Source organism: Elephantulus edwardii, unplaced genomic scaffold (genome assembly GCF_000299155.1).
Source record: "Elephantulus edwardii isolate Elephantulus edwardi_28Jun2011 unplaced genomic scaffold, EleEdw1.0 scaffold00210, whole genome shotgun sequence".
NCBI classification, from domain to species: domain Eukaryota; kingdom Metazoa; phylum Chordata; class Mammalia; order Macroscelidea; family Macroscelididae; genus Elephantulus; species Elephantulus edwardii.
The window spans coordinates 1629257-1657022 of NW_006399960.1; the positions used below are offsets into that span (position 1 = coordinate 1629257).

A 27766-nucleotide genomic window follows, 5' to 3' on the forward strand; every position below is an offset into this window, starting at 1 on the left:
CAAGTCAGCTCTGACTTAAAGCAGTCAGTACAGCAGAATAAAATCCTGAATGATCCTGCTCCAGCCTCCTAGTCTCTGCTTGGCTTAATATGCCCACTTATTTGTAGTCCCTGTTTCAGTCCATCCCATTGAGAGTCTTCCTCTTTTTCACTGTGGTGGTCCACAAGAAAGGAACCACCATTCAAGCTAATGCCGATCAATCTGTTGGCAACTTTAACACATTGCTGCACACTTTTAAAATTGACGACCGTGCTTAGAATTACATTTGCCGTCATTTGCGGCAACGTGTTAAGGAAATTGTGCCCGGTTGGGCCAAGTTCTGTCCTATTCATGCCTGAACCACCACTGACTCTTCTAAGCCTGGTGAAAAAGCCATAGAAAGGCCATAGTGAGGGCTTCCTGCTACTCTATCCCAGCACCCTGAGTCTACTTTTCAGTACTTACTATATGCATGATCCTCAATACTTGGTGCCTATTTAAACCGCCTGGACAGTTTTTAAAGCCCCCCACCCCCTCCTAGGCCATGTGCTTCCTCTGACACATTGAACTGAAAATTCTGGTGGCAGAACCTGGACATCACATTTTGACATCTTTGTAAATGCTCCCTCAGGAGATGAAACTGTCCAGTCATCACTGAGAGCCTGTTTAGCCATATAAGAAGCAAGTGGGGCATTAAATATAGAGGCACAGAAAAGAATTGCTTTTAAAAACCCACGTGTCTTGAGACAAAGAGTTCTAACTCTTTTTTTGGAAGCAGAACCTGCATGTGTATTTGTATGTGAGGGAATCAATTTTTCTCACCTCTTGTGGTTTCATATCATACTGTCATTTTCTGCCCCTAACACTTCCAAGGTCTCTGTAGGTACGCCTATGGGGTATATCTCAACTGTCCTCGAGTCACTTCCGATTCATGATGACCCTCCTCTGAATTTCCAAGCTTGTAAGTCTTTACAGGAGAAATTGGCCTTGTATTTTTCCTGAGGGGCAGCTGGTGGATTCAAACTGCTCACCTTTTTTGTTAGCAGCCTAACACATAAAGCACTATGACATCAGAGCTCCATTTGGAGACTAGAGGAGTCCTTTCTCTCATGGTTTGTTGGCATTGTTTTCATGTTTTAAGAGCTCCGGTGGCCTCGTCCATAGGGAGTTGTGCTGTTAATCCAGAGGTGGTGCCTCTCTAGCTGTTTGAATCCACCAGTGGCTCCAAGGGAGAAAGATGGCCCGTCTCTTCCTATGTCATGTACAGCTTCAGAAACCTGTTGGAGGGCCATGAGGGTAGTGAGTTCGTTTGGAGATTAACATTTAGTTCCTCTATGTGCTAGACACTGTACCGGGTTCATTTTGCATTTTTTTTTCCCTTCCTCACAACCACTAGTGAAGTGATGGGAAACTTGGAAGTTGAACACCCTGCTTAAGTCCCCTCACATCTACCTAATGAGTGGAGACCTTGAATTTGAACTCATATATGTTTACACAATGCCTGTTTCTAAAGCCAGGACTCTGTCTACTTCCCTACCATGTGTATTAGTACAGTCTCAAGCTCTTCCCCATAGCCTTTGACCAAGACCTTCTGAAAACAAAAATAGCCGCTCTTTGGAAGCTTGAAGAGATGGAGAGTTTCTGAGAACCAGAGCTCTGCTGCCGAGATGGCTGATGAGAACAGAAGCCAATTGGTTAACAGGCTGAGATTTCACAGTCCTCCTTTAACTCCATTGATCTCAAAGCAATTGCAAATACAGGTTTGTACATTTTGTAGGCACAGAGAGGCTGCCTCTCTCCTAAGGATTAGTCCTGTACAAGGTTTTAGCACACAAACCTTGGAAGACTGTAGATTCTAATGCCTTTGCTCCCTCTTCCCTCCTCGCAGTGACTTTCCTGCAGAACTTTCGGCTGCCGTCTAGGCCTTCTGCAAGATCTTCCTTATGAAGTGTGTGTCTAGTTGCTTTTTGTTAGATATTCAATGAGAAATTGTATACTGTGCATGAAGCCATTTTTCTCATAGGTGCACGTTTGGTATTTGGGTGTGTTATATGAGATTTGTTGTTGTTGTTATGTGCCATCGAGTAATCTACAACTCATAGTGACCCTATGTACAGCAGCCCTAAACCCTGCTTTATCCCTTGCCAATTTTATTGTCTCCAACAAACCTATCCACATTACCCCAGTGACTGAATTAATCCATCTCATTGAGGGTCTTCCTCTCCTGCATGATCCCTCCACCCTCCCAAGCATGATGTCCCTCTCTAAGGAGTGGTCCCTCCTTGCAACATGTCGAGAGAATGTCAGATGAAGCTTCAGAATCCTTGCCTCCAAGGAGCAGCCTGGCTTCACCCTCTCCAGGACAAACTTGTTTGTTCTCCTAGCAGTCCATGGCATATTCAACACTCTTCTCCAGTACCACAGCTCAAAAGCATCAACTCTCCTATCATCCCTAGTCATTGTCCAGCTCTCTGATGCATAGCAAGTGATTGCAAAGACCATAGCCTGGATCAGGTGCACCTTAATCTCTAGACTGACATCGTTATGGCCAAGGGAAAAGATGTCTTCCCAACAAGTAAAGCTAAGTAGATGACTGGGGGGAGGGATGGATGGAGAACTGGAGTGGGCCCACAGATGCCAAATGACTATCATGAAGAAAGTAGTGAGGAAGATGCCCAGACAGGGAGGAACTGTGTCCTGTGATTTCCCACGTGCTTTCCTGGCACATGTTATAAGTGGACACCTTAGTTATTGTAAAGTACCCTTCTGGTGTTTCAGGGTTGAGTCTAGGTGGCAGTCACAATGCTGGTCTCCCAAGTTCTCCTCAGCATATTCACCCCAAAGTGCCTGGGCTTTGGGCAGACACACCCTGTATTTAAGCCCCTGAGGGTGTCTGAAGAAAAGTATTTTCTCAAGAGCATGTGCGCGTTTATCTAATCCCACCTGACAAGAGGTAGCCTACTTTGAAGGAGTGCTCTTCCTGATGCTAACATAGCTGACTTTGTCCACTTGATTTTCAGTATGCCATGTTTTTGTCCCTGGTGTTCCTGGCTGAGCTCGTGGCTGGCATTTCAGGGTTTGTGTTTCGTCATGAGGTGAGTATTCAGAAACTGGAGAACTTATTCAGATGGTCTCTGGAAGGAGTAGTGTTGAAACCTTTGGAAATGTGGAAAGAGTGCCTATTGTGCGTTTCCCTGGTGACATTGCTCTTCTTCAAATGTAACCTATGAGGAGCTGAAATGCCAAGAAAAGTGGTTAAGGCAGGAATTTCACCAAGCTTGAAACCTTAGCTAATGAGTCACATTTCTATTGCATAAAATTATTTCCCATCCGCTTTTAAAGCAGCCGCCTACAATGTCAGTCAAATCTTCCTTTTTAAAGAGCTGCTTACATCTGTATCTGTGTAAGAAGGGTTTCTGAGCCTTCAAATTCAAGCCGAACGAGTAGTGCTGACTTAGTGAATTTGTTATTGCTCTCCTTAAATAACTATTTAACTATAGCCAGAGATATGTGTTATAAACAGATGTGAAATAGCATGATATAGATAGGAAACACAGCAAGATAGTTGCTATGTCTCTTTAAAGTCTGCCATCATTTATTCTCAGACCCTGTTATTGTGCTGAGAGTCAGAAGTAAAAGTCATTGCCTTGGAGTCAGAACCAACTCATAGCTGACTCTCCAGCAGGTTTTCAGAGGCTATAATTGGACACAGGAGTGTGCCCATTTTTCACCCACAGAGCAGCTGGTGGATTGAAATCGCCCACCTTGGGGTTGGCAAGGCAGCTCCTTACCACTAAGCCACCAGAACTCCCCATGCTCAGCCAAGTTCAGTTCCCATGGAGCTTGCCTTATGTGCTTTCTGCTTCATTCTCTGTTGCCTTGCTTTTTCCTTTTATTGGAGCTGGTTTCCAGAACCCATTCTATATGGGTGTCGCTTACAGAGTTAGATGCTTCCTACCTGTCCACTGGTGAGGTCAGGCCTGCTAAAGTCACAGCGTCAAGCAGCCCCGGATGTGCTCCTGGTGTGATGTGACCTCCAGGGGCAGCTGCTTTGCTCCCCCCTGAGCCTCTGCTCACCTGCCTCCTGTGTGCATCAGCATCTCTGCTCCACGTCAGAGTTTTTCTCTTAATGGTTTCCACTAACTAGGGCATGGAAATCCTCATCTACCTGACCTCTTTTCATTGGAAATATTTAGAGTAGGTGTTGTGAGCCCACTCTTAGAAGATTTTACTGCTTCACCTAGAAAGCTGGTGCTGCTGTTGTTGTTGTTGTTGTTGTGTGCTGTGGAGTCGTGGAGTTGGAACTGGTCCGTAACTGACCCTCCAGTGGGTGCCCCCACTCCTGCAGTTAATTGAATGGGAGGAGATAGACGGTAGGTTAAGGTTAAACAAGCAAACAAAGAAAACCCAACTCATTGCTGTCAAGTTGGAACTGACTTGGAATTGACCCTCCAGGGGGTTTTTGGAGACTATATGCAGATTGCCTTTCCTGCACCCTCAGAGCCATTGGTAGATTTGAACTGCCAGAGAGTTAATAAATACTTTTGTGTTAGCAGCACAACTCCCAACAGACTGTGCCACCAGAGCTCCCTAGGTTGTGCTCAGCACCAGTTTACTGAGAAGGACGGAGTCAAGGGCGCACTGCTGGCCTGCAGCATAGCCAGTGCTGGCTTGTCTCTTCAGCAGACATTCTCACAATGGTCTCGGCCTTATTCTGTGTCCACCTCAGACAGTTCAGGTCTACACACGAGAGAACTCAAAACCCAAGCCAGACTCACTACCATCAAGTCCAAGTTGACTCATAGTTACCCTGTGGGATAGAGTAAAACTGTAGAGTTGCCAAGGCCTCATCTTTCTCCCAGGGAGCAGCTCGGTGGCTTTTGAGTCAGTGGCCTTTTGGTTAGCAGCCATATTCTTTAACCACTGCATCACCAAAGACAACTGAGACATGAGGAAATGAGACCACATGGATGAGTGTAGTGACTTCATGTGTCTCGTAACCATCCCCTGAACATAGCTTCTAGTTTCCTAGCGTGGAACATGCTCAGCTACAAGAATCACTGTGCTTAGCCCTCAGTTTCCCACCAGCTAATTAGTGTCATTTGTAGCTCTCCCAGTACAGAAGTGTTTTACTATAAGCAGTGTTGCCTGGTAACACACCTGACACTCCACCTTCATCAAGTTTCCAGGGAAACCAAGCTTGAAAGTTAACCCAAGATCAAATGTGTTTGCAGAGAAGCAGAAAGGATTCTGTTAACTCTTTATTATCATAAGTAATCCTTGTCCTTTAACCTCCTCCTCACCAACCTGTTTCTTTCTTTTTTTTTTTTTTAATTTTTGACCTCAATAAAGACAAGTAAAACTTGGTTTTACTTCACTTCTGTATGATACAATAGAGAGAAACTTTTGGTCAAAAAGTCTACCAGCTCCCTAAGTGGCCTGTCCTTTATCATTATCATTCTTCTGAATAAGAAGAGAATTTATGGAAAGAAGGATGGACATTGATTAATTCATTTAAAGAAATAACTCAAATACTAGGACCTGGGATTTGGCAGCTCCCCATCACATCCCTTTCAGAAAGCAGCTCACCACCTCATACAAGCCAGGCTTCCATTTGGGAAGGGAGCAAGTGGAACCATTTTGTTTAGTTTTGTTTTTCATTCGCAAGCTAATCAACTGCTTGGAGAATTGTCTGAGCTCTTATGGGCGCATTCCTCCCCTGGCTGATAGTTTAAGACATTCAGAAGCGGCTATTTTGGGATCAGCAGTGGTATATCTTTGAGTTGGTTGGGCTGCAGTGGACTGGAACCACATCTCTCTTTGTCTTCCATAGATCAAGGACACCTTCCTAAGGACTTACACGGATGCCATGCAGAATTACAATGGAAATGACGAACGGAGCCGGGCAGTGGATCACGTGCAGCGTAGTGTAAGTTAAAGGACAGGACATTGGGAGGAAACAGCCTGTGACATCTGTGCTTAGATTTGTTGTTTGCTACCGCCCCCCACACCCACCCCCACCTGCGCATTGCGATTTCAGTGAAAGTTTAAGTCTAACTTGTTTTCCATTCAACCATACATATTTTATCGCATTGATTACAATATTCATAATGTAAATGACTCTCTTTTCACTTCCTCTGTATAGTTCTTATTTCCTTCAATCTTTCTATCCTACCTTTTCCTACCTCTGGGCTTTGATTCTTGTTCTCCAACCCTTCAACCAGTCCTATTTCCAGGGATTGGCATCCAGTACTTGTGTAGGTGCCAGGTATCCAGCCAATTAGTGTCAAGAAGGACCACTCCCTCCAGTGTGCCTTTCATCGTTAAGATTAAAAAGTGTGTAACTTCTCATTTCTGAGGAGTGCACAAATTTCCTGTTCAAAAGCTGAAGCCATGTGATTTTTCTTAACCCAAGTGATAATAAATCAGCAGTACTCAAAACTTCTTACATTTTTAAATTGAAAACAAATACAGCTTTTTGCCAATGTGAATTTAGAGAATTTCGATCACAAATTGGTCACATATTTAGGAAATCGTTGTATATATACTTTGGATATGTCTTCAAGGCAAAATTATCCCTCAAATAATGATGGATTCGTTTACTAAAGCACAGCCGTATGCGGTTTTTTAGTACATATTATCTTGAGAATTTAGAAAATCCATTTTTATGACATATATGCAGTTGTATACAGATCAAGCCCTTCGTAATACATGGTATACCACACAGATCACAAGTACTGAGGAATAAAAGCACCTGTTTGCTTTGGCAATTGTTTTCAGATGGTTTTCTGTGTTCAAATCCTCTGATATCAGTATGTACTTAAGGATTTTAGAGATCTGTGGATTAAATAATGTCCCTCATTATTCACCATTCCCAGGAAGGTGAAGTTCAGAGATACATATTAATTTATATTTCCCAGGTACCAGCATCGCCAAGGACTTTGAGTGTATTGATTTCCATCTCAGACTTAGAGTGGACATTTCCCTTTATTTCCATGCGTTACTATGTTTTACATTCTTTCATCAGAGGAATTGCTCGGTATATCTACTGTAACAATCTAAAGATTTGTAAAAATGTTAAGCATAGTTCATTAAAAAGAATAAAATGAGTCTTAGAAAAGTAAAAAAAAAAAAAAAAAGAATTGTGAGCATCCCATGCAAAGCTAGTTTGCCCTTAAGATCTGAACTCTGGAATATAGGCAGTAAATGTATGACAGCCTAGCTTAGGGCTGGCTCCTGCAGCCTGGCTTTCCAGAAGTAGTATCTCTGGGCTGAGTAGAGAGAGCTCTGTTGTTGTTGTTGGGTGCTATTGAGTTGGAACCAACTCATAGTTAACCCTCCAGTGGGTTTTCAGAGATAGTTCATCTCACGAAATAAGATTGCCCATCATTCTACAGAGATGTGTGCCTTTGGGAATGCAGCACAGCTTCTTACCACTAAGCCACCAGAAAGAGCTCTGGTGATGTGCTTTGGCAGTGTAGTGGGGGTAGAGAGTGGACATAACAGAGAACCAAGGATCTGTGCATGTATGTGAGTGGCCTAAGATACTTGGTACTTACAGTGGACATGAAGGAAATAGAAAAGTTGTTTCCTGTCTGGAGGCAGTGGCCAGGAATAGTGGCTAAGCCTGGCTGCCTCTCATATTCACCTGGGCAGTTCCTGTTGTCTTTTAACTTCAGAAACAGCATTTCTATTTTGTTGGTAATAACATTTTTAGCAAATACAAAGTGTATGCCTTTTACCCAGATCCATCAGTGGCTTAGATTTTCACCCTATTTGCTTTAATGTTCCATAATATCAGGGAGCAGCAAACCTTGTCTATAAGGAATTAATTGTAAATAATTTAGGCTTTGAGGACCATCTGGTCTCTGTCACAGCCACTCACCTCTGGCACTGTAGCAAGAAAGCCACCCTAGACAATACATAAATAAATAGTCATGGTCATGCCCCAGTAAAACTTTATTTACCAAAACTGGCAGCAGATAGGCAGTAGTTTGCCAACAGCTGCACCGTTTCTATGTATGCCAATATGTTTCCAAAGCCATTCATTTACTTATCCTCTAGAAAATAGATCTGGAAAGAAACTTTTCTTTCTCCCTTTCCTGCTACATTTATGTGTGTGTGTTGGATCTGGAGGGAAACTTTTCTTTTTCTTTCTCCCTTTCCTGCTCTGTGTGTGTGTGTGTGTGTGTGTGTGTGTGTGTGTGTGTGTGTGTGTGTGTTGGAATTTACCGAGCAAATTGGTTTTCCATTCAACCATTCATATGTATTTTGTGGTGGAGTATTTTTCCCCCAAAACACCATTGTCTTGCCTGCCCTGTCAACAGTCCTGTATCTTTAACACCCAACTCACACGTATTTTTGATGCTCAGTCAAGACTGAGAACCCCTGTTTTGTGGAAGTGCTAAGAAAGCTCCCATGATATATCATCTAGAACTAAATTCCTTCTCTGAGCTCACATGGGCATTGCAGTGAATATGATTGTTAGTGGATGGAGCTTCGTTTCATCTGTACCCATCAAACCTGTGAACATTGCCTTAAGGGCTTGGCCTGGGTTTCTCTTTTTAAAATTGCAGGGCAATGAGTGAGGAGACCACAATTCCTTTGATCTGCCACTCTTTGATGCCTTTTCTTCTCCTATTAATAGCTGAGCTGCTGTGGCGTGCAGAACTACACCAACTGGAGCACCAGCCCCTACTTCCTGGATCATGGCATCCCCCCTAGTTGCTGCATGAACGACACTGACTGTAACCCCCAGGATCTACACAATCTGACTGTGGCTGCCACCAAAGTTAACCAGAAGGTACCTTCCAGCCCTAATGAGATCAGTGCTGAATGTTTGGGGGAGAACTAGTTGTATTTTTTTGGGGGGGGAGTTATGTATGTGTCTGTAAAATGATGACAAATAGATTAGAAATGATAGTCCAAGGAGTCAAGAGTCTTCTTTTGTGGTCCTTTATTACCTAGAGAGGCACTTAAGGCCGCCCACTTGTGCAAGAGGAGCTGGTGACTCAGCCGCAAATTCCTCTCGCTCAGCAAGAATCCGCCGGGCTGTTAGGAAGGTTTAGCAAGTGGTTCCTGTTAACTGTGATGCTTATGTCAGACAGAGAATGTTGGCTTTCTTCTTTCTGGGTGTCTTTCTTCTGTTTAATATGCCTTCCAAACATTAAATCATTCGCAGCTGGATGCCAGTCTTTAGGCAGAAGAGAGGAATGGAGTTGACAGACAGCATCTGCTTCTGCTAGGAGGGTGGCCTTGATTTTAGAGAATTCATTGCTGTAGGAAACAAAATAAGCACTCGGCTGCCAACCGAAAGGCCAGCTGCTCGAACCTCCCAGCTACTTCCGAAGGAGAAGAGACCTGGTGATCTGCTTCAGTAAAGATTACAGCCTTGATAACCTGGTGGGGTCACCCTACACTGCCACATGTCATCATTTTGAGTCGGAATTGACAGTACACAGCAGCGACACGATCACCACACCATCAGCATCTTGACTTCCAAAAACCTTTCAGGAAAAAGATGATTAAGAGAAATGTAAAGATACATAGTAGGAATGAAGGAGGTGACATTTCAAAAGAAAGTAAAAAGGAAAATCACCTCTGCGGTCCACTTCACAGAAAACGCAATGAAGTCACCATGCAGCAAGTGTGAAGGCCATCTACAGTTTTCCTCTTTTAAAGAAACACCAGACAGAAACTGTATGCTAAAGCAAAAATGAGGGAAAACCTCTGGTTATCCAGCCATGGGGTAAATATTATCTTACTAAAATAACATCATCATGGTGATGACGGTGAACCTTACTTTCCAATTGCACGGTGTGGCTGCCGTGAGAAATGATGTACTGTAGCAGGGCCTTTCAGGGAAGATCTTCCATTAGGACCTGAAAGCAATTTTGAAGGCACATTCCAGAAGTGATCAATTATTCCCAGAAAGAGGATAACCTTTTTTCATTTCCTTGAAAAATTATAAGCTGTCTTCACTCTCTGCCTCCCCTCCCCACAACCCCTCAACCCTATGTGTCATTTCCCTGAGCAACGCAGATACCTAAGAAAGGTGCTTAACATGGCTCTCACTTTCCTTATCCCTCCCACATTAAGAAAATGGAGTTTCACGAAACAGCCTCCTTTAATGTGTTCATAAACCCTGAGAAAAATTATTTCTCCTGTCTGGGTCTCAGACACCTCATGTTGAAAAGATGGGCTATGAGGATGGGGTAGATTTAGTGATAGCAGATGCTCATAGAAGTCAGTTCCTAAAAAAAAAAAAAAAAAAGAAGAAGAAGAAGTCAGTTCCTCTGCCTATCTTCTCCCTCCCCTAGGAGGCTTACCTGCTGCTATATTCTAGTTGCTAGAAGATGCAACCCTATTGTTTAGACTAAATGGATCGATCATCACTGTATTTATTTTGATGTCTAGAGTCCTGTATTCTCATAGTACAGAAAGAGAAATCTTAAGTCTTACCTGGAAGCCTGGGAAACCTACCTTGTAGAGATAACTAGGAGAGAGCAGAAGGAAATTGTGAAATCAAATATTTTTTGTTTTAGGGGCAAGTATTACTTGGGTTTTGATGCTCCACCTCACATATTTTGGACATGTTACCAGGAGGGACCAGTACTTGGAGAAGAACATCATGCTTGGAAGGGTGGAGAACGGGTCAGGAGAGGAAGACGCAGGATGAGATGGATTGACACAGTAACTGGGGTAATAGGGGGTAGGTGTGTCAGAGAAGGCGAGACTGGCTCAGGATAGGGCAGGCTTCAGAGCTGTTGTACATAGGGCTGCTGTAAGTTAAAGCTGACTTAACAGCACACAACAACAATTATTCGGGTTAGCTAGCAAGGCAAGATGATTACACATTTGCGTGTTCAATTGGCTTATAGCATCATCTGAGCCTCTACTCCACAGGGATTCCTAGAAATTTGATAAGAGCAGAGCATTCGCACAGCTACCAAAACACTTCTTCCCAGAATCTGTCTAGGTTTTTCTGTCTCCTGCTAATATCGAGAATCCATCACCTGCCCATGTTTTCCATTGGCCACTATGTCGATTTACACTCACCAAGAGAGCGAGCAAATGAACTGTTCTGTTTCTGAATGTCTCCTAGAATGCTCAACAGGTATCCACAAGTGCATCTTGCACAGTGCCAGAAAATCAGGCTTTGATTTCAATAAATTAAAGGAGAAGTTATAGCCAGATGAGATCTGTTAGTGGAAAATTTAAGGTTGAGTACAAACCTGACTTGTGGTTGTAGGATCAGAGTGATCCTTGCAGACCTATGCTGAGCCCTGGAAGTGAGATTTTTTTTTTTTTTGAGTCTCCATACTGAATGAGAGAGAAGACTCTGGACATATAAAAGGACCTATTTCCACATTAGGCTTGTACTGTTTACATAACAACTAGGAAAATCATGTTTACCTTTTCATTTTTAACAGTCATGTACTGATTTATGAATTTATTTTCTTATTTGGAGCAAGAAAACTATTGAGACAGAAACAGCTGGGGCAGAGCATGAGAATTTACATTTCTAACCTGTTCCCTGATGATACTGGTGCTGCTCATCCAAGAACCACCCTTTGAAGAGGGAGATTTAGAGAGAATAATTTTGCCACAAACACATTAATGTCAAGCAGTTACTTCATTTCTCTGGCTCACTGGAGTGGGGGTATAAAAAAATAATACAAGTGAAACCAATCCTCGACTTCCTATGGAATGAAAAGAGGCCTCAAATACCAAAAGCAATGTTGAAAGATAAACATAGAGTAGTCTCACACGTCTTGATTTGAAAAGATATTTTATAGCTACAGCAATCAAAGCAGTATGGCATAACAATATGTATGTACATCAGTAGAATAGAATTGACAATCTAGAAATAAACCCATACATACATACATGCTCAACTGATATTTTTTGTACAAGGACAGAAGAGGCTCCTCAAGAAATAGTACTGGGAAAGTTGGATTTCCACAAGCAGAAAAAAATGGGATCCATAGATTGGACCATGCACAAAAATGAATTCAAAATGAAATAAAAAACCGAGCTCACTGCTGTAGAGTCCATTCCAACCCTCCATCTGGTTTCTGAGGCTGTAAATCTTTATAGGAAGAGATTGACTGCCATTCTCCCATGGAACATCTGGTGGATTCGAACTTCTGACCTTTTTTCTTTAACAGCCTTGCATATTATACACTATGCTACCAGAGAACTTTCAAAATGGCTTAAGGACCTAAAGATGTAACTAAAACCACAAAATTCTTAGAAGAAAAAGCAGAGCCTAGCTTTTAATCTAATACAATAACAAAAACACAAACAACAAAAGGCAAAGTAAATGGTCCCTAATAAAAAATTAAAACTATATTCATCAGGTACTGAGGAGCAACAATGTCAGTCTGGAAATTAAGGTGCACTTGATCCAGGCCATGGTCTTTGCAATTACTTGCTATGTATCAGAGAGCTGGACAGTGACTAGGGATGATAGAAGGAGAACTGATGCCTTTGAGCTGTGGTGTTGGAGAAGAGTATTGAATATACTATGGACTGCTAGGAGACAAACAAGTTCATCCTGGAGAGGGTGAAGTCAGGCTGCACCTTGGAACAAGGATTCTGAAGTTTCGTCTGACACACTTTGGACATGTTGCCAGGTGGGATCAGTCCTTGGAGAGGGACATCATGCTTGGGATGGTGGAGGGACAGCACAGGAAAGGAAGACCTTCGATGAGAGGATTAATTCTGTCACTGGGGTAATGGGGGTGGGTGTGTCAGAGACAATAAGATTGACAAGGGCTGTTGTACACAGGGTCACTATGAGTCTCAATGGCAACTCAATGGCACATAACAACAACATATTCATCAGAAGACTTTACTCAAAAAATCAAAAAGGCAAGCTGCTGACTGAGAAACTACATAACCTACAAGAATCTTTTTGTTTGTTTGTTTGTTTTTAACCTATAAGAATCTTATAAACAAAAGAAATAGAAAATGTCCACAACTTAACAAAAAAACACTTGAGCCAATTACAAAATGGGCAAAGGACTTGAGTAGATTTTTCACCAAAGAGGACATTCAAATGGCCATAAAACACATGAAAAAAATGATCACTGTTATTTATTAGCCATCAGAGAGTTGCAAAAAAAAAAAAATCGAAATGACATGTTCTTATACTCCCACTATACTGGCAGTTAGGAAAAGAGGAGATGTATTGACAGTTACTTTTTCTTTAATATTCCTGAAAAACTCCAGTTCCTGTATTCCAAGTTCATAAGATTCCCTATGTTAAGTTTCCTCCTCTCCTGGCACCCACAATGCTCCAGATCTGGGGGTGATGTTATCAGTTCCATTTATTAAGACTTCAATGAGGTGGAGGGAGTCTCTCTGACCATTTTGAGTAGCTTTGAGGGGTGCTTCCCTGACCCCTTAGCTTGGCCTTAGTGTTTTCACTGAGAAATGATGTAATTTTGCAGACTAAGATGAACCTGATTTGGACCATGGTTTTCTCAGTCACCTGCTACACATCAGAGAGCTGGACAGCGAGTAAGGATGACAGAAGAATTATTGACGCCTTTGAGTTGTGTTGCTGGAAAAGACTACTGAATATCCCATGGATTGCCAAAAGAACAAATAGATATGTCTCGGGGAAAAGTGCAGCCAGAGTTCACCTTAGAGGCAAAGACGGCAAAGCTTTCTCTTTCATACTTTGGACATGTTGCAGGGAGAGACCAGTCCTTGAAGAGGGACATCATGCTTGGGGGGGTGGAGGGACAGTACAATAGAGGAAGACCTTCAATGAGATGGATTGACTCAGTGACTGGGGTAATGGGAGTAGGTGTGTCGGAGACAATGAGATTGGCACAGGATACAGCAGGGTGACTCGACAGCACATTACAACAACAACAATGAGCAATATTAAAAATTAGATGCTTTTTTGGGGGGAGTTCGAATATTATTAAAAGTTAATGTGCCTTTTTGGATAAACAGAAAGCATCCTTATCATGTTTGTTAAATTAGGGGGTTATCTTTTCACAGACTTTATATAGTCAAGTCGAAGCCCTTTTTAGAAATCTAAAAAAAGACCCAATTTTCTGAGACTGAATAAATCAGGTCAGGTCACCTAGGTTGATTTGACTTGGGGACAGGGTCTCATGTGCACAGGAAGATTCAGCCTTCACTTTTGGATTGTAAGTGATGCACAAAATTTGGTGTCTCCTACTTGAACCTGTTGTTGTTGTTCATTGTCATCAACATGGAACAGATTCATAACTGACCGTCCAGTAAGCTTTTGGAAGAGACTGTTCAACTTATTCCCACAAAATAACTGGTAGATCCAAGCTACTAGTCATGGAGTTAACACTGCAACTCCCTACTGCCTAGGTTGCAAAACTAATCCAGATAACAACACATTTATCAGTACTATTGAGTAGCAGCTAAGATCATTGTTTTTCTAAAGAAAAGCAATTATCAGCTTTAAACCAGCATTGAAATAGGTGGTCACTGTTGGCTTTGATCATGGACATTTAACGATTTCCCGTTATGTTAAAGCAAAATTCACCTCCTTTTATTAATATATCAAAAAAAGAAAGTAACTTACTTGATCCAGGTAGCAAATTAATGGAAAAGAACTCTAGAATGTAAGTTCTTCTTACTTCAAATACCTTAGTAGCCTCCATAGGTAGAAGCCTAACTCAATAAAGTCCAGGAATTCAGGCACCTCCAGCAAGATAATTTTTGTTTGTTTGTTTAATCCAAAACTCTCTCATTTGTTGTTTAAATTCTGGTAATTATCCTCATGATGGTAAATCTTCCTGTTTAGGGATGTGGAATGCCTTTTCAGCTGTTCAAAGCCTACTTTTAGTGTATTCTTTATAGGCCTTACAGCGTATTTTAATCCTACCCCATGAAGTGATATGTCTGGTATTTGCTTTCTAATGTTCCAGTGGGCAGATGGGAATCAAGATGTTTAGTGAAATACTACTGGCCATATGTTGTGACGTTTAGGGAAAAGGTCACATGGGGATTTGTTGTACTACTCTCTATACGTATTTTGGTGTGTTTGAAAAGTTTTCCATATTTTTGTTATGCTGTAAAAGAATGCTAGTTCAATTCTTAGGTCAGTGGTAATTGTATATATTGAATTAAGGTTGGTGTCCATGAAGTTGTGGTGAGATGGCATTTACTCCACAGCGTCTGCTTAATTGGAGTACTGGTAGCTCAGTGGTAGAATTGTCATCCTCCATCTGAGAGGCTGGGTTAGATTCCTATACCACCAATCTATCAGTGATGCTGAGCAGGTATCGGCGTAGCTTCCAGAATAAGATCGAGTATGAAGAAAGGCCTAGTATACTTCTGATAAGAATCATAATGGCCCAATCTGTAGGTGATCATAGCAAGGACTGGGTATTGGGCACAGGGTCAGTACGAAGTCACGAGCTAACTTCAAAACTGTCAATAATAACAGCATGTAGCAGTTTTGCATATGAACACAGTTCAGCCAGACCTGGGTAAAACATGTCTCAGAGACCATCCCTTTCTGTTTCCAGGGTTGTTATGATCTGGTGACCAGCTTCATGGAGACCAACATGGGAATCATCGCTGGAGTGGCTTTTGGAATTGCATTCTCCCAGGTATCTTCTTGTAATTGTGTGTCACCTGGTCTGCCCTTTGTTCCTCCCCTGCTTGCCTTTTCTCTCCCTGGTTTCCAGACGCCCGGCCTGCCTCCCTGTGCCTTGGGAAAGGCTGATAGATGGGGTCAGAGCGCCTTGCTCATTAGTCCTTAGGTCATCTGTTTATTGATTTTCCTTTTTCAACTTAAATGAAGTTTTGCCATCAAGGGAATACTGGTTGCAGTTCAACTAATGACTAGCCCCAAAAAAACAACTTGTTTCTTCTGTAGGTCAAATGGAGGTTAACTGAACAAAGTGCTGGCTTAATTGGAGCATAAACAACTCAAAACATCAAATGGCCGATTTGGATTTGGGAGACAGTCCCCCCCCACACTTATCCCTTTTTTCTTTTTGGAGTTCCTGTGGATTAAGCAGGCTGATCTCTTCATTTTAAGGAAAGCCTCAATTCTGCAAACTTCATTTTGTAGTCCTTATTTTAACTCCAAGTTTGCAACTGAATTTGTGTGTGTGTTAATTTTATTTCCCTTTCTCTCCACTCAGCCTTCAATACAACACGGAAGCACTCATTATGCAAATTTAGTGAACCACACTCACGGATGGAGTAAAATTAAGCTCAATCTAAAAATGTACCACCCCATACACCTCTGATCTCTCAACCAGCTGGTATATTATTGATATGAGATCTTTGTAACTGGAAGGACAGACGGATATAGTTAGCAACCAAGTATAATCTTCACTTATATTTAACTCAAATATTTTTTTCCAGATTAATAGATGTTTTTCAAGCCCAGCAATGGTATCTCTGTGTGATCCCATAGCTGTGATTTTTACCTGACAAAATGGTATATTGGCTGTCCTCTCAAACTACAAAGATTTTTTTTTTTCGGCTCGTATAAGCACTTTCATTCTGTTCAAGCTTCTTTGTTAAATGTTTTTAATTGAAATAATGGTGTATACTGAGAACGGCATAAATTACAAATCCACAGTATAATAAATGATTGCAAAATAGCAATACCTGTGTAGGAGTCAGGGAATTGAGCATGAACCTGTTAATTTGATTTGGTCAGTAAACGACTTAGCCTTAGAGAAGAAGTATTATTTTCTTCCCCAGCAGATATCAAACGCTGTGTGGTATTTTCATCTCACAAGAGCATGTAGACTCAGCCAGCACAAGTGGGTATTACTGACTGCAGTTTTAACACTCTCTTTTACCCAGGCTTCATTTGTGGTGAATGACGCCCTGGACACACAAACCCACAGATGAGCCAGAGTGGTGTCGCAAACAATTCCAATTAACAAAGCCTCTAGAGACATTTCAAAAGCAATTGCTGCTGTGAACTTTATTCCAGTTGCCACAATAGTTCTGTCATAGCACTTTGGGAGCATCGCTGGGATGGTGGAGGAGGAGCACTTTGGAGGATTAGTGTGATGGTATTAGTGTGACTGATGCAAATGTGCAGGAGGTGCTTGACAGCCTTGAAAATCCAGTGGACTTAACACATGTAGGTGTAGCACCAGATCATTAGCACAGAAAGGACAGGCATCTGAACAGGACTGTCCCCTTGGTGGAAGGACTGTCTTGGAAGTCTCCATTAATGACTGTCATAGAACCATGCAGGGAGGTGAGGCCATCACTGTACATGGGAAGAATGCCGCTTCAACAAATCTGAGTTCCAGGGATGGACACTTACCACCTGAGAATATTCTCACCTGTAGATCAGGGAGTTCTGGTGGATTAGTGGTAAGAAGTTAAGAGCTGCACTGCCAACTCGATACAAAGGCAGTTCAAATCCACCAGATGTTCCGCTGGAGAAAGATAGGCAGTCTCCTCCCCTACAATTTACCGCCTCTGAAAACCCACAGGAGGGTCAGCTATGAGCCATTTCTGACTCTCAAAAGTACATAACAATAAACTACGCATGGGTTAGGGAAGAGGAGGGAGGGGAAAAAGAAGTTGTAGATTTTGAAGAGAGGATCTTATTTTCATAAGTGAGGCTGATTAATACCACTCTCCACTTTTCACACACACATCTCTGTGGTAACATACTACAAATAGCTTGCTTTTCAATTGGTTATCTGAACTGATGTCCTGAATCTCTTTGTGCTTCCTAGAAGAAATTCCTGACAGTGATTGTTGGCTTGGCCCTGTTCTCTGGGGCAGTGAAAGAGGGGCTTTGGCTTCAAGGGGCCACAAAACAAGAACATCCGCAAAGTTCCATTATCACCAATACAGTATATCATTGCAGGGATAAGAAAGCACCCGGTAGCATCACACAGCCAGGACACTTAACCCAGAGCCATGTAGGTCCAACAGGCAGGGGCCTGAGACCCTGGAGTGTGTGGGTGGATTGTGCGCGCATGTGCACCTGCATATACTCAGCCAAGACCAGGGAGAGTAAAGACCAGATGTTGCTGGCACTGTAAGTAGCCTCAAGCTCCCTGGAAGCAGAAGTTGACCTCCAGATGATGATAGATCCTGGACCTCCCTGAGACAGTGGTGGCCACTTACCAGATGTCTGTTCAGGAAGAACTAGCCCTACAGATTTTGGTCGGTGACCAGAAACCAACTATGAGCTTTAATTATGAACTTTGGCCATTATTTTAGAGCTTATCTCATGGCAAGAATTTGACAAATATTAGTGGATCTTGAAAAGTGTTCAGGTCTTTCATTCATTGGGTCGCTATGAGTTGTCTACAATTAAATGGCACTTAACAACAACAACAGAGAGAGAGCTCTGTTGGGCTAGTGGATAGAGAGTTATACTACCAAACCGAAACTGTGTGATTTTAATCTGTGGTCCTCAGGCCTGGTTTTGTTTTTCATCAAACATTCTTCTAAGTGGTATAGCACTGGTCTGTCCATTTGCTGTACAGAGGTAACTCATGTTTGCTGTAATGCTGAACACCGTGACACTGATGGTTATCCATGGTGGACAGTGTTTGGTGGAGCTCCCCAATTAAAACAAGCTTGGAAGGAGGAGTGACATTCACTTCCCTAATAGCTTGCCTCCAGAAACCCTATGAACCTGGAGAAATGATGAAAGCTATACAAGTGTTCAGGTTCATAGGGTCATTATGACTCCACATCACTTAACAGCAACAGAGGAAAAAATCTTAATCGTCCTTATGTTTGGAAAAATGAAGGGTCAATGAAAGAGAGGAAGACCTCTAAATGAGATGGATTGACAGTGACTGCAGCAATGGGCTCAAGTGTGTCAGAGATGATGAATAGGCACAAGATAGGACAGGGTTCAGGTCTGTTGTTCATAGGGTTGCCATGAGTGATACTTAATGGCACCTAACAACAACAACAACACAACTGAGGAGAGGCTAAAGTGTTGTGTGCCATTCTGTTGGAACTGACCCATGGCTGACAATCCAGTGGATTTCCAGAGGCAAAAGAGGAGATTGCTCATCTTTCTTCCTCTGAGCAGCCTGTGGATTTAGAAGCACTGGTCTTTGCATTTTCAGCACAACTCATCGCCAACTACACCATGAAAGCGACAGGTTAAAGTAGTAGGTAGAATGCAGAAACTCTTTTGCTTTCCTTCTCCTTTCTCTTTGCCAAGTCTGCTCTTGTGACTTCCAGACTATCATTTGTTGGATAAAATAGACCTTGCATTTTTGTTGTCTCACAGGTTAAAGGGAGTAAAAGATAAAAGAAAAATGGAGCTATGTCCAGCCTTTTCCATCTTGTGCAAGTGTTTTAAAGACTGAATATACGTGTCCCCTTGGCTAATTTAAAGTCCTTGAAATTCAGTTATGCCCTTGAATTTATGTTCTGGACAGCAAGGCTTTGCCAAGCAGTTCATGCTTCTCTCTGTAAATGCCAGTTACTTCTCCCCTTTCAAGAAAAAGTCCATTTGTCTGTTGTTAATGGGCAGGTCCTGCTGCCTTGTAAATTTACAGCAAGAAGTTGAGATTTCTTTGATATTATGACTCTGTTTGGTACCTGTGTCAGCTACGCTTAGTCAGGAGGGCTTGGGGGCTGTAGCACACCTCTCTCTCTCTCTTTCTCTCTCCCTCCCTCTCCTTCTATTCCTCTCTCCCCCCCTCCCTCCCCCTTCCCTTGTGCTCTCTCTTGCTCTCTCTCGCTCTCTCTCTCACACACACACACACACACACACACACACACACACTGACCTGGAAGCCAAGTGTCTGGGGAGTGTGGGCCTGCATGCTTTTTCCTTCTCTTCAAAAATATTTTATTGTGTTTTCTGTGAAAGTTTATACAGCAAATTAGGTTCCCAACAATTGTTCAGTGACACCAATTCCTCTTTTCAAAGTGTGTCAACTTTCTCTTTATTTCCATTCTGAGTGTTCTCTTCTCTCCAGCAACCTCATTTCCCTGCTCCATTACCTTCTTGTCTTGTCTTGGCTTTAAGTGTTGACCATTTGTTCACATATAGATGATATTTGAAAGAATACAATGCTCAGGGGTGGTGTGGTTCAGCCCCTGGACTCACGTATTGCTCCATCTGTGGTGCTGCTGTGCTGTTTGCTGCCTTGATTTGGCCTTCTGCTGTCTGTGTGTGTAGGGCTGGGGAGCTCGACATTTAATACTTATATATTCGGTGTATATAAACTTTGCAAGACGTGAAACTTGGTCACAGAATATTATAGTCCAAAATGGGGACCCTAGAGCAGTTTCTAGAAGGGGAGAAGGATAGCAGTCCTGTTTGAGGTTGAGTGGTTACTCCTAGATCCAAGATTATAATTTAATACCTCCCCACCTGGTCAGCTGTATTTAGCCCATGTAAAAAGATCCAGGGCCATATGAGGATGGCCGTATCTGACTTTTATCAACCTCACAAAGGTGAACTGTTCCTGTCAACAGCAGCACTAACACAAAACCAATTCCTATGAGGTCAGGCGTATACCCCCTTGCTCCCATACCTCTTTCTTCTCATCTCAATACCAAGATTACTGCTTCATTGGGTCCAATATCTGATGTGATAGCTCACAGACCACACTGAACCATGTTGGGAAAGTCAAAAGGTTATAATCCAGATTAGTAGCAGAATACAGTCAGGATGGCTTCTGAAATGTGCTCTCAGCCTTAAGACTCACACTTTTAGACCAGTGTTACAAAGTTTCTAGTCTTGTCAATATTGGCTCTCCCCACCCCCCAAATTGTCCAACAACTTGAGCGAAGACTCCTATCTTAGCTCTGGTTCTATGTCAGCTCTGTCTCGTGTCAGGTCTTTCTGATCCTCTGCTTTGACTACAGCTGCTGCTGCCATAGCCTAAACTACCAAGAATTTCTGGGCCTGAAGGATGTGTTACATTCTCTTGCTGCTTCTTCGCTGGTGGCAGTGAAGGTCTAATCGGCTACTGGAGTCTTTCAATTTATTGGCTAGGTTAGCCAGTCTCTCTGTAGATTGTTGAGACTGGCCAATCTTCTTGTGGAATGGCTAACATGCCCTATTTGCATATTCCCGCCCATCCACATGGCAGAAGTTCAGTGGCTAGAAAAGCCATATTGAAAGATAAACTCCACAGGCTGTGATCCCAAAAAGTACCTTTGTTTTTACTTCTGGTAGCACCCAGTGGGAGAACTCCTGCACTTTTACTTTAAAAAGGTTGGGTTCTGTGGCGCTAGAAGGAAAAAGATGTTCATCAGGAACTCAAGCCTTCCATCTCATGTCAACACCCCCTCCCTGCATGGTCTCATCCCAGGGGCCACAGACTGCTAGAATGAATCATTACAGGTCAGGAATTCTTGTGAGACTCTTGAGGTGACTCTTCTTTGTAGAGGTCAGGACAAAGCTGTTGATAGTCTTTATGAGAGATGGCAGAGTAAGAGTAACACATTTCCATACTCTAGTATCATTGAGGCCCAAGAGGGTCCTCAGTAGCACTTAATACAATTGTATCGCTAACCCTTGGCACTTTTCCAATGACCTGGAAGTCTAACTTTGTTTCCAAGTTACATCACCAACAAATATTTCCATAGGCACTATGTTACTGCTGCTGCTAGTTGCCTTCCAGCTTCTTAGTGACCCTGTGTGACAGAATAGAACTGCCGCCAGCCTTGTAGTTAGCAGCCGAGCTGTTAACCATTGCATCCCCTGGCCTCCTTTACGCGGGCACTGTAAGAATCCAGACTGTTTGCCCTGTTGCGTGTCACTTTCTTGCTTAGAAAGTTCCCTTTCATGTTTGTTTGCTGTCTTCTCTTTGCCCTTTAGGAATCAGGACTTTTGCACTCTTAGCTCTCACAACTCTTGTCTTTTCTGGTATTGCCTCACCTTTCTGTCAGTTGCTGTCCTATCTCTTGGAGACAAGCCTATTTCAGGGGATTTACATTGGCCTCAAGGAGGGTGGGGATGTGGAGAAATGGAAGATCTGGTGGCCTACTTGTAAGAAGTTGCACTGCAATCCCAAAGACACACAGGTTGAGGCCACTAGGTGCTCTGTGGGAGAAAGATGGGCAGTCTCCTCCTGTGTGATTAACTGTCTCTGAAAACGTACTGGAGGGTCAGCTATGGGTTGGTTCTGACTCTAAGGGTACACAACCACAACAACAATGAGGAGGATGTGGATGGGGAGAGAAGGAAGGGATTCATCTGGAAGCTCTGGAGTTGGTCTCTTGTTTGAAGAGGAACCTTTGTTTCGGTCTCTGGCGCTTGCTTCTTAGTTCTTGAAACGGCAAGAGTATTCCAGTCATTCTCATGATAAAGAAGAAGTAGAAAATAGTATTGGTAAACAGATAGTGGTAAGAAAGAAGACATCACTTTAAAATATATTAAAGCTAATTACAGAGCCTTAGTCACTAAATTGAAATTATTTTATCTAAAACTCCATGGACTGTGTGGGATTTGGGTACAAGCAGCTCCCTGCTTACAAACATCCTACTTGTGAACCACCCCCTCTATAGCCTATTATATTAAAAATTTGAGATACACAAAGGGATGCTACTTTTAGACATGCAACCCTCCCCATCATTATCATCACTGTATTGTCATGATAAAGATAATTTAGTGCATGTAGGGGCATTTCTATAATGTTGTTATGCATATAAATGCATACTATATACTAAGACAAATATTGACTATGACTGGCTGATGTTAGATAGGAACCCAGTCTAACTTGTGTACAAATTGTAATTAAAGACAGACTTGGGAATGGAACTCATTCACAATCTTGAGACTGCCTGTATTTCATGAGCCACAGAAAGAGTGTGTAGTGCATCTGAGGTCTCTATCCTAAGGAGTTCCCGGCATATGAGACAAAGTTGTCCTCTGCTCCTCTCTCTCTTAGTTTTAAAATGAAACTTTGTCCCGGTGTTTTGAGTTGTGCAGCTGAGTCCCACAGAGCAACCCCTACACTTTCAGATACGTGTGCAGATATACATCCCTTAACGTCCAAGACACAAGGCCCTAGTTCTGTGAGATGGGTTGTTATGGGATCTGGACATTGTGTGAACCTCATGGGGGCAGTAAAAACCTTATAGGCCATCTTAGCTGCTGCTGCTGCTACTACTCCTCCTAGTACTCCTACTACTCCTACTACTGCCAGAGGCTAAAAGAATGGGCAGCTAAAAGAGATGCTTTGTCAAGCATCCAAGGAGGGTGGGTGCAGGGTTTACCTGGGACCCTCAACACTCATCTGCCTACTAGACAAAGCCCAGAGAGCCTGCACCCATAGTGGTACCCTCTGCCTCACCAGCTTATGTCTCACTCATGGTCCCAAGAGTTTGGGTTTAGGGTCTTGAAAACCATTCCCCCTGAAAAGTCAGTCATTGCCATGGAATCAGAACAGACTCATAGTTGACCCTCCAGTGTGTTTTTGAAAACTGTAAATGGTACTGCAGGCGATTGCCCCTCACTGCAGGAGATTGCAGTTCAAATTGTCAGAAAGACACTATCTTTGTGTTAGCAGTGCACCTCCCTACTGACTATGCTGCCAGAGCTCCGTATTAATCCCACTGCTGTTACGCTATACCATATAGTTGGAATAGACCCTCCAACAGGTTTTCAGAGGCTATAAATCACACAAAAGGAGATTGTCCATTATTCTTTTGTGGAGCAGCTAGTGGATTTGAACTGCCTGCTTTTGAATTGGCAGTGCAAATCCTTACCATTAAACCACCAGGGCTCTGTACTAAACCTATTGAGGGGGGATAATAAATAGAGAGGTACTTCTCCTTTAAGGGGCAAGGGAAACCCCTCCTGGGCTCTGGGACACCTACTTGTATTTAATCTAAATGCATTAAGTCCATTCTGACTCAAAGCAACCCTGTAGGACAGAGTAGAACTGCCTTATAGGGTTTCCTTGGCTGTACTGTTTACTGGAACAAATCACTGAGTATTTTGTCCTAAAGAAAAAAGAAAGAGCTCAAATCTCCAATTATTCATAACCACTGCATCACCTTATTCAACTGCATATACATTACATATAGGACTGTTGTACATAGGGTCGCTATGAGTTGCTGGCGACTTGACGGCACATAACAACAACAACAATAACAACTATATCTATCTATCTATCTATCTATCTATCTATCTATCTATCATCTATCTACACAATTAAGTGAGGCTTGTAGCAGGCTAGCACTGTGTCCTGATAGAGACTGAGCAATAGGCCTTGCAATAGGCCTTTTAAGCAGAACAGACTTTCTGATTATGTAACAAGTCATAATCTGGTAGTAATTTGTACTAAGTATAGGATGGTCCCTCCCTTCCCCTTAACTCTGGATGTTTGGAAATGAGAGATCAAAGTTCTTTCGCAAATATGAGGAAAAATTTGATAGCAAATTTGAGATCAGCAACCCTGTGAATAATTCAGAACATCTGTCGTATCCTAAGTCTTCCTTTTTTCTTGCTCTGGAATGAAAGAAAATAAAAGCCAATTTAGGTAAAATACTGTTTTAATGTAGCTTATATGTGCTTCACTTCAAAATATTTTAAAATTCACACTAGATGTTTAAAAAAACAATTTTAGAAACAGTCTTCTCTCATGGGTAAACAAAAGCAGATATGTTATCCCTTAGAAATACAAAATATAGGTTAAAAAGCAAATAGCTTTTGCTTTAACCAGCCTTTTAAAAAGAATAATGTGGTAAAATAAAGAGCATGCTACGTTTCTTTGAAAGCAGAGAATCTGGATACAAATGTATAGAAAGAGAGTGTTCTAAAGAATTTTCTAACTCTCTGATTTGTGATTTGCCATGGAGGCAAACATCTTGTCCCTTGTTAAATATAGGAACGTTGTAAACCATGAAGTGGAATGATGACTAAGTGCTTCAAACATCTGAGGTCAGTGAGAAGGGTGGGCAGGGGACCAAAACACCAAAGTGATAAGCCTTACAAAGAAAGCAGAGTGTGGGAACTTCAAAAGCAAATAAAAATATGCTCACGGAAAACCGTCAAATTAAAGGTTGGAATTCTAAGGCAGGAAGGAACCTGAGTGGTATGGGACAAAAGAATCATCCTAGAAAGCACAAGGATCTGGGCCCATTGTAGGAATGGGGGTAGGACAGGGCATTTCCTATCCTTGGAGAGTGGAAGAGAGTGTAACCTTAGATTCTGTTTGACTTGGCGGAACTTCTTTAATCTTCCCTAAATTCAATTTATCTGAAAAATTTTGCACAGGAATATGATGAGGATTAAATATTGTGGCATACCTGAATGTACCATATGCTTTTCATAATACTTAATTACTTTTTGTATCAGGAAATCTGATTTTGAGAGAAGAGGGAGCTCTGGTGGCTTAGTCTACACTAATCCAAAGACTGAGCCTCTTTGGTGGTTCGAAACCATCAGTCACTCCATGAGAAAAAGATGGACAGTCCCATCCTATGTGAGTTATTGCCTCAGAAATCCAATAGTGTCAGCTATGAATCAAATCCAATTCAACAGCAATGAGTTTAAAGTGTATTCTCATGCTGTTTTGGCTCTGGAAAATGACAGGTTCTAATACAAAGGGATAAAGCTGTAAGTGCCAAAATTCTTACATCATTGGAGAGATTTTTGTTCCTCATTTGACACAGTATTCTTGAGGCTAAAACAAAACAAAACAACCCACCTTGAATCATTTGGCCAAATCTGAAGTAGGAGATAGGGAAGTTCAATCAAGTGAATTTTCTGACCTGACATGTTAGAGTTTGCACAATTTTTATTTTTAAAAGGGAAATAAGAGTCAAAGATTTCATCAGGGAAGATAGCCAAGTGGACTGGAACTGAAGGCCAGGAGAACAGAGGTCAGGTGACCAGTATGACCTGAGGTAATTCAACTCGAAGATAACTAGGTGAACAAGATGAATGGTTCTCTCCCTGGGAGAACGTTGAAGAATTGACATTTAAACAGGAGCAGAATTCTGTTAAAACACCAGTTGCCAGGCCCCATTCCAGCATTTGAGAATCAACAGGTCTGGAATGGAACTTGGAGAATTGGCATTTCTAAGAAAGTACCAGCTGATGCTGATGATGCTGGTCCTGAACCCACACTTGAAGGGACCATGTAACAGATGCTCTTGAAACATCATTCCTACCTCTGATCTAATAAAACATGCCCAGTTGCCAAAGGAGAAGGGACTGTAAGAGAAGCTATAGGCTTCTAAGCTCAAGTGTCCAGTTGGGCTCCAGCCCAGAGAATACTGATTCTCCAGTTTCATGAATAAGAGCTTTAACTTCTAATGAGCAAAACAAGTTTGCCTTATGAGTGTCTTAGTAGTGTCACAACTGCTTCATTAGATCCACTTGTGCCACTGATTAAGTCAAGGCACAAAGACAGAAGACTTAAAGAGCTGGAGGTATTGTGTGGGTGTCACTGGTTGATCTGAGGCCCAGGAAAACCATAAGGTGGACTCTGGGTCTGGATGGGCTGTCTTGGCCTAGAAAATCTACATGGTTTAGAGACAAAAACTAATGAAAGCACCTCTTCTCCTTTTCCTCCCTCTTACATCTCACAAGCCATAAAGAGTAAACCTAACTGCTCAAGTATGATGTCTTTTTTTTTTCAGGCAAGAATTTATTTGCTGTTAACTAGGGGTGGGTGGAACGTCATATTGTGTCAAGCCATCTTTAGAAGCCATGTGCTTACACTTCCTTTTTTATTCTTAGATCCCACAGTTGAAGTCAGATCTGACTTTCTTTCCTCTATGAGTTCTTTCTTCTCCATTCAATTCAGAAATGCTCGGTTGTTAAAGATTACTTCTGGGGGCGTCAAAGAAGACATGTTCAATGACTCGAGATTCTCCTTTTCTTTCTGGTACCAGTTGATTGGCATGCTGCTGGCCTGCTGTCTGTCCCGGTTCATCACGGCCAACCAATATGAGATGGTGTAAGGAGAAGGTGAGTAGCAATGGGGAGGGTCTCATTTGGGGATTTTTCTCTGAGGTTTCTTTGGTCATTATTAGCTGTCATCAAGTTTGTTCTACCTCGTGATGACCCATGTGTGCAGAATAGGGTTTTCAAGGCTGTGACCTTTTAGAAGAGGATCCCCAGTCCTGTCTTCTGAGATAATGAAGGTTTTAATAAGTGGGGTTCGACAAGTAGTCTTTCAGTTAGTAGTTAATCGCTTAACTATTTGCACCACCATCCATAGATGCCTATGAAAGAGATCAACCCAAACCCCAAACCACCACCATTGTATCCTTTCTGACTTATGGTGGACCTCCGTCAGAGTTGCGAGGCTGCAAATCTTTACCAGAAGAGACTGCATATCTTTCTCCTGCAGAGCTCCTGGTGGATTTGAACAGCCGAACTTTTGATTAACACATAAGGCATTACACCTTGGAAGAATGTATCCACTGGCTTGGAGTCCATTCTGACTCCTGGTGCCCCTCCACCATTGGGTTTCCACAGCTGTTATGAGAGGAGACCACTTCATCTTTCTCCCGTGGAATGGCTGACCAAGTTGAAGCACTCTCGGTTAGAGCTCTGCCCTTCAAATGGGCACTTAAGTAACTATCAGATTTTGGTGGCAGTTGGTGCATGTGACAAATTATCATTTCTGTGATGCTGGGGAGGAAGTATGACCATTGCTATTGTGTTAAAATGTGGAAATGCTCTCATTAGCTTGTTAACAGTGGGGTCACTCACCATGCTTTCATTTCTTCCTTAGTCTTTCAGGAACGATGGGATAAGAGACCTGTTCCGAAAAGAACTGCAGCAATCTATGAAAGACTTCCAAAGAATGTTAGAGCACAGTACATAATGCCCCCTGCACCC

At 42.3% G+C, this 27766-nt stretch overlaps 1 protein-coding gene across 1 annotated transcript in view; it reads left to right on the top strand.

Moving 5' to 3' along the window:
• The window catches only part of TSPAN7 (tetraspanin 7), a 169492-nt gene extending 142612 nt beyond the window's left edge, over nucleotides 1-26880 (top strand). Inside the window, exons 3-7 of the mRNA XM_006897514.1 lie at nucleotides 3000-3074; nucleotides 5813-5908; nucleotides 8627-8782; nucleotides 15510-15593; nucleotides 26812-26880. Of these exons, the coding sequence (XP_006897576.1) occupies nucleotides 3000-3074; nucleotides 5813-5908; nucleotides 8627-8782; nucleotides 15510-15593; nucleotides 26812-26880 (480 nt within the window). The remainder of the gene's footprint in view (nucleotides 1-2999; nucleotides 3075-5812; nucleotides 5909-8626; nucleotides 8783-15509; nucleotides 15594-26811) is intronic.
• Nucleotides 26881-27766: the final 886 nt, after the last annotated feature.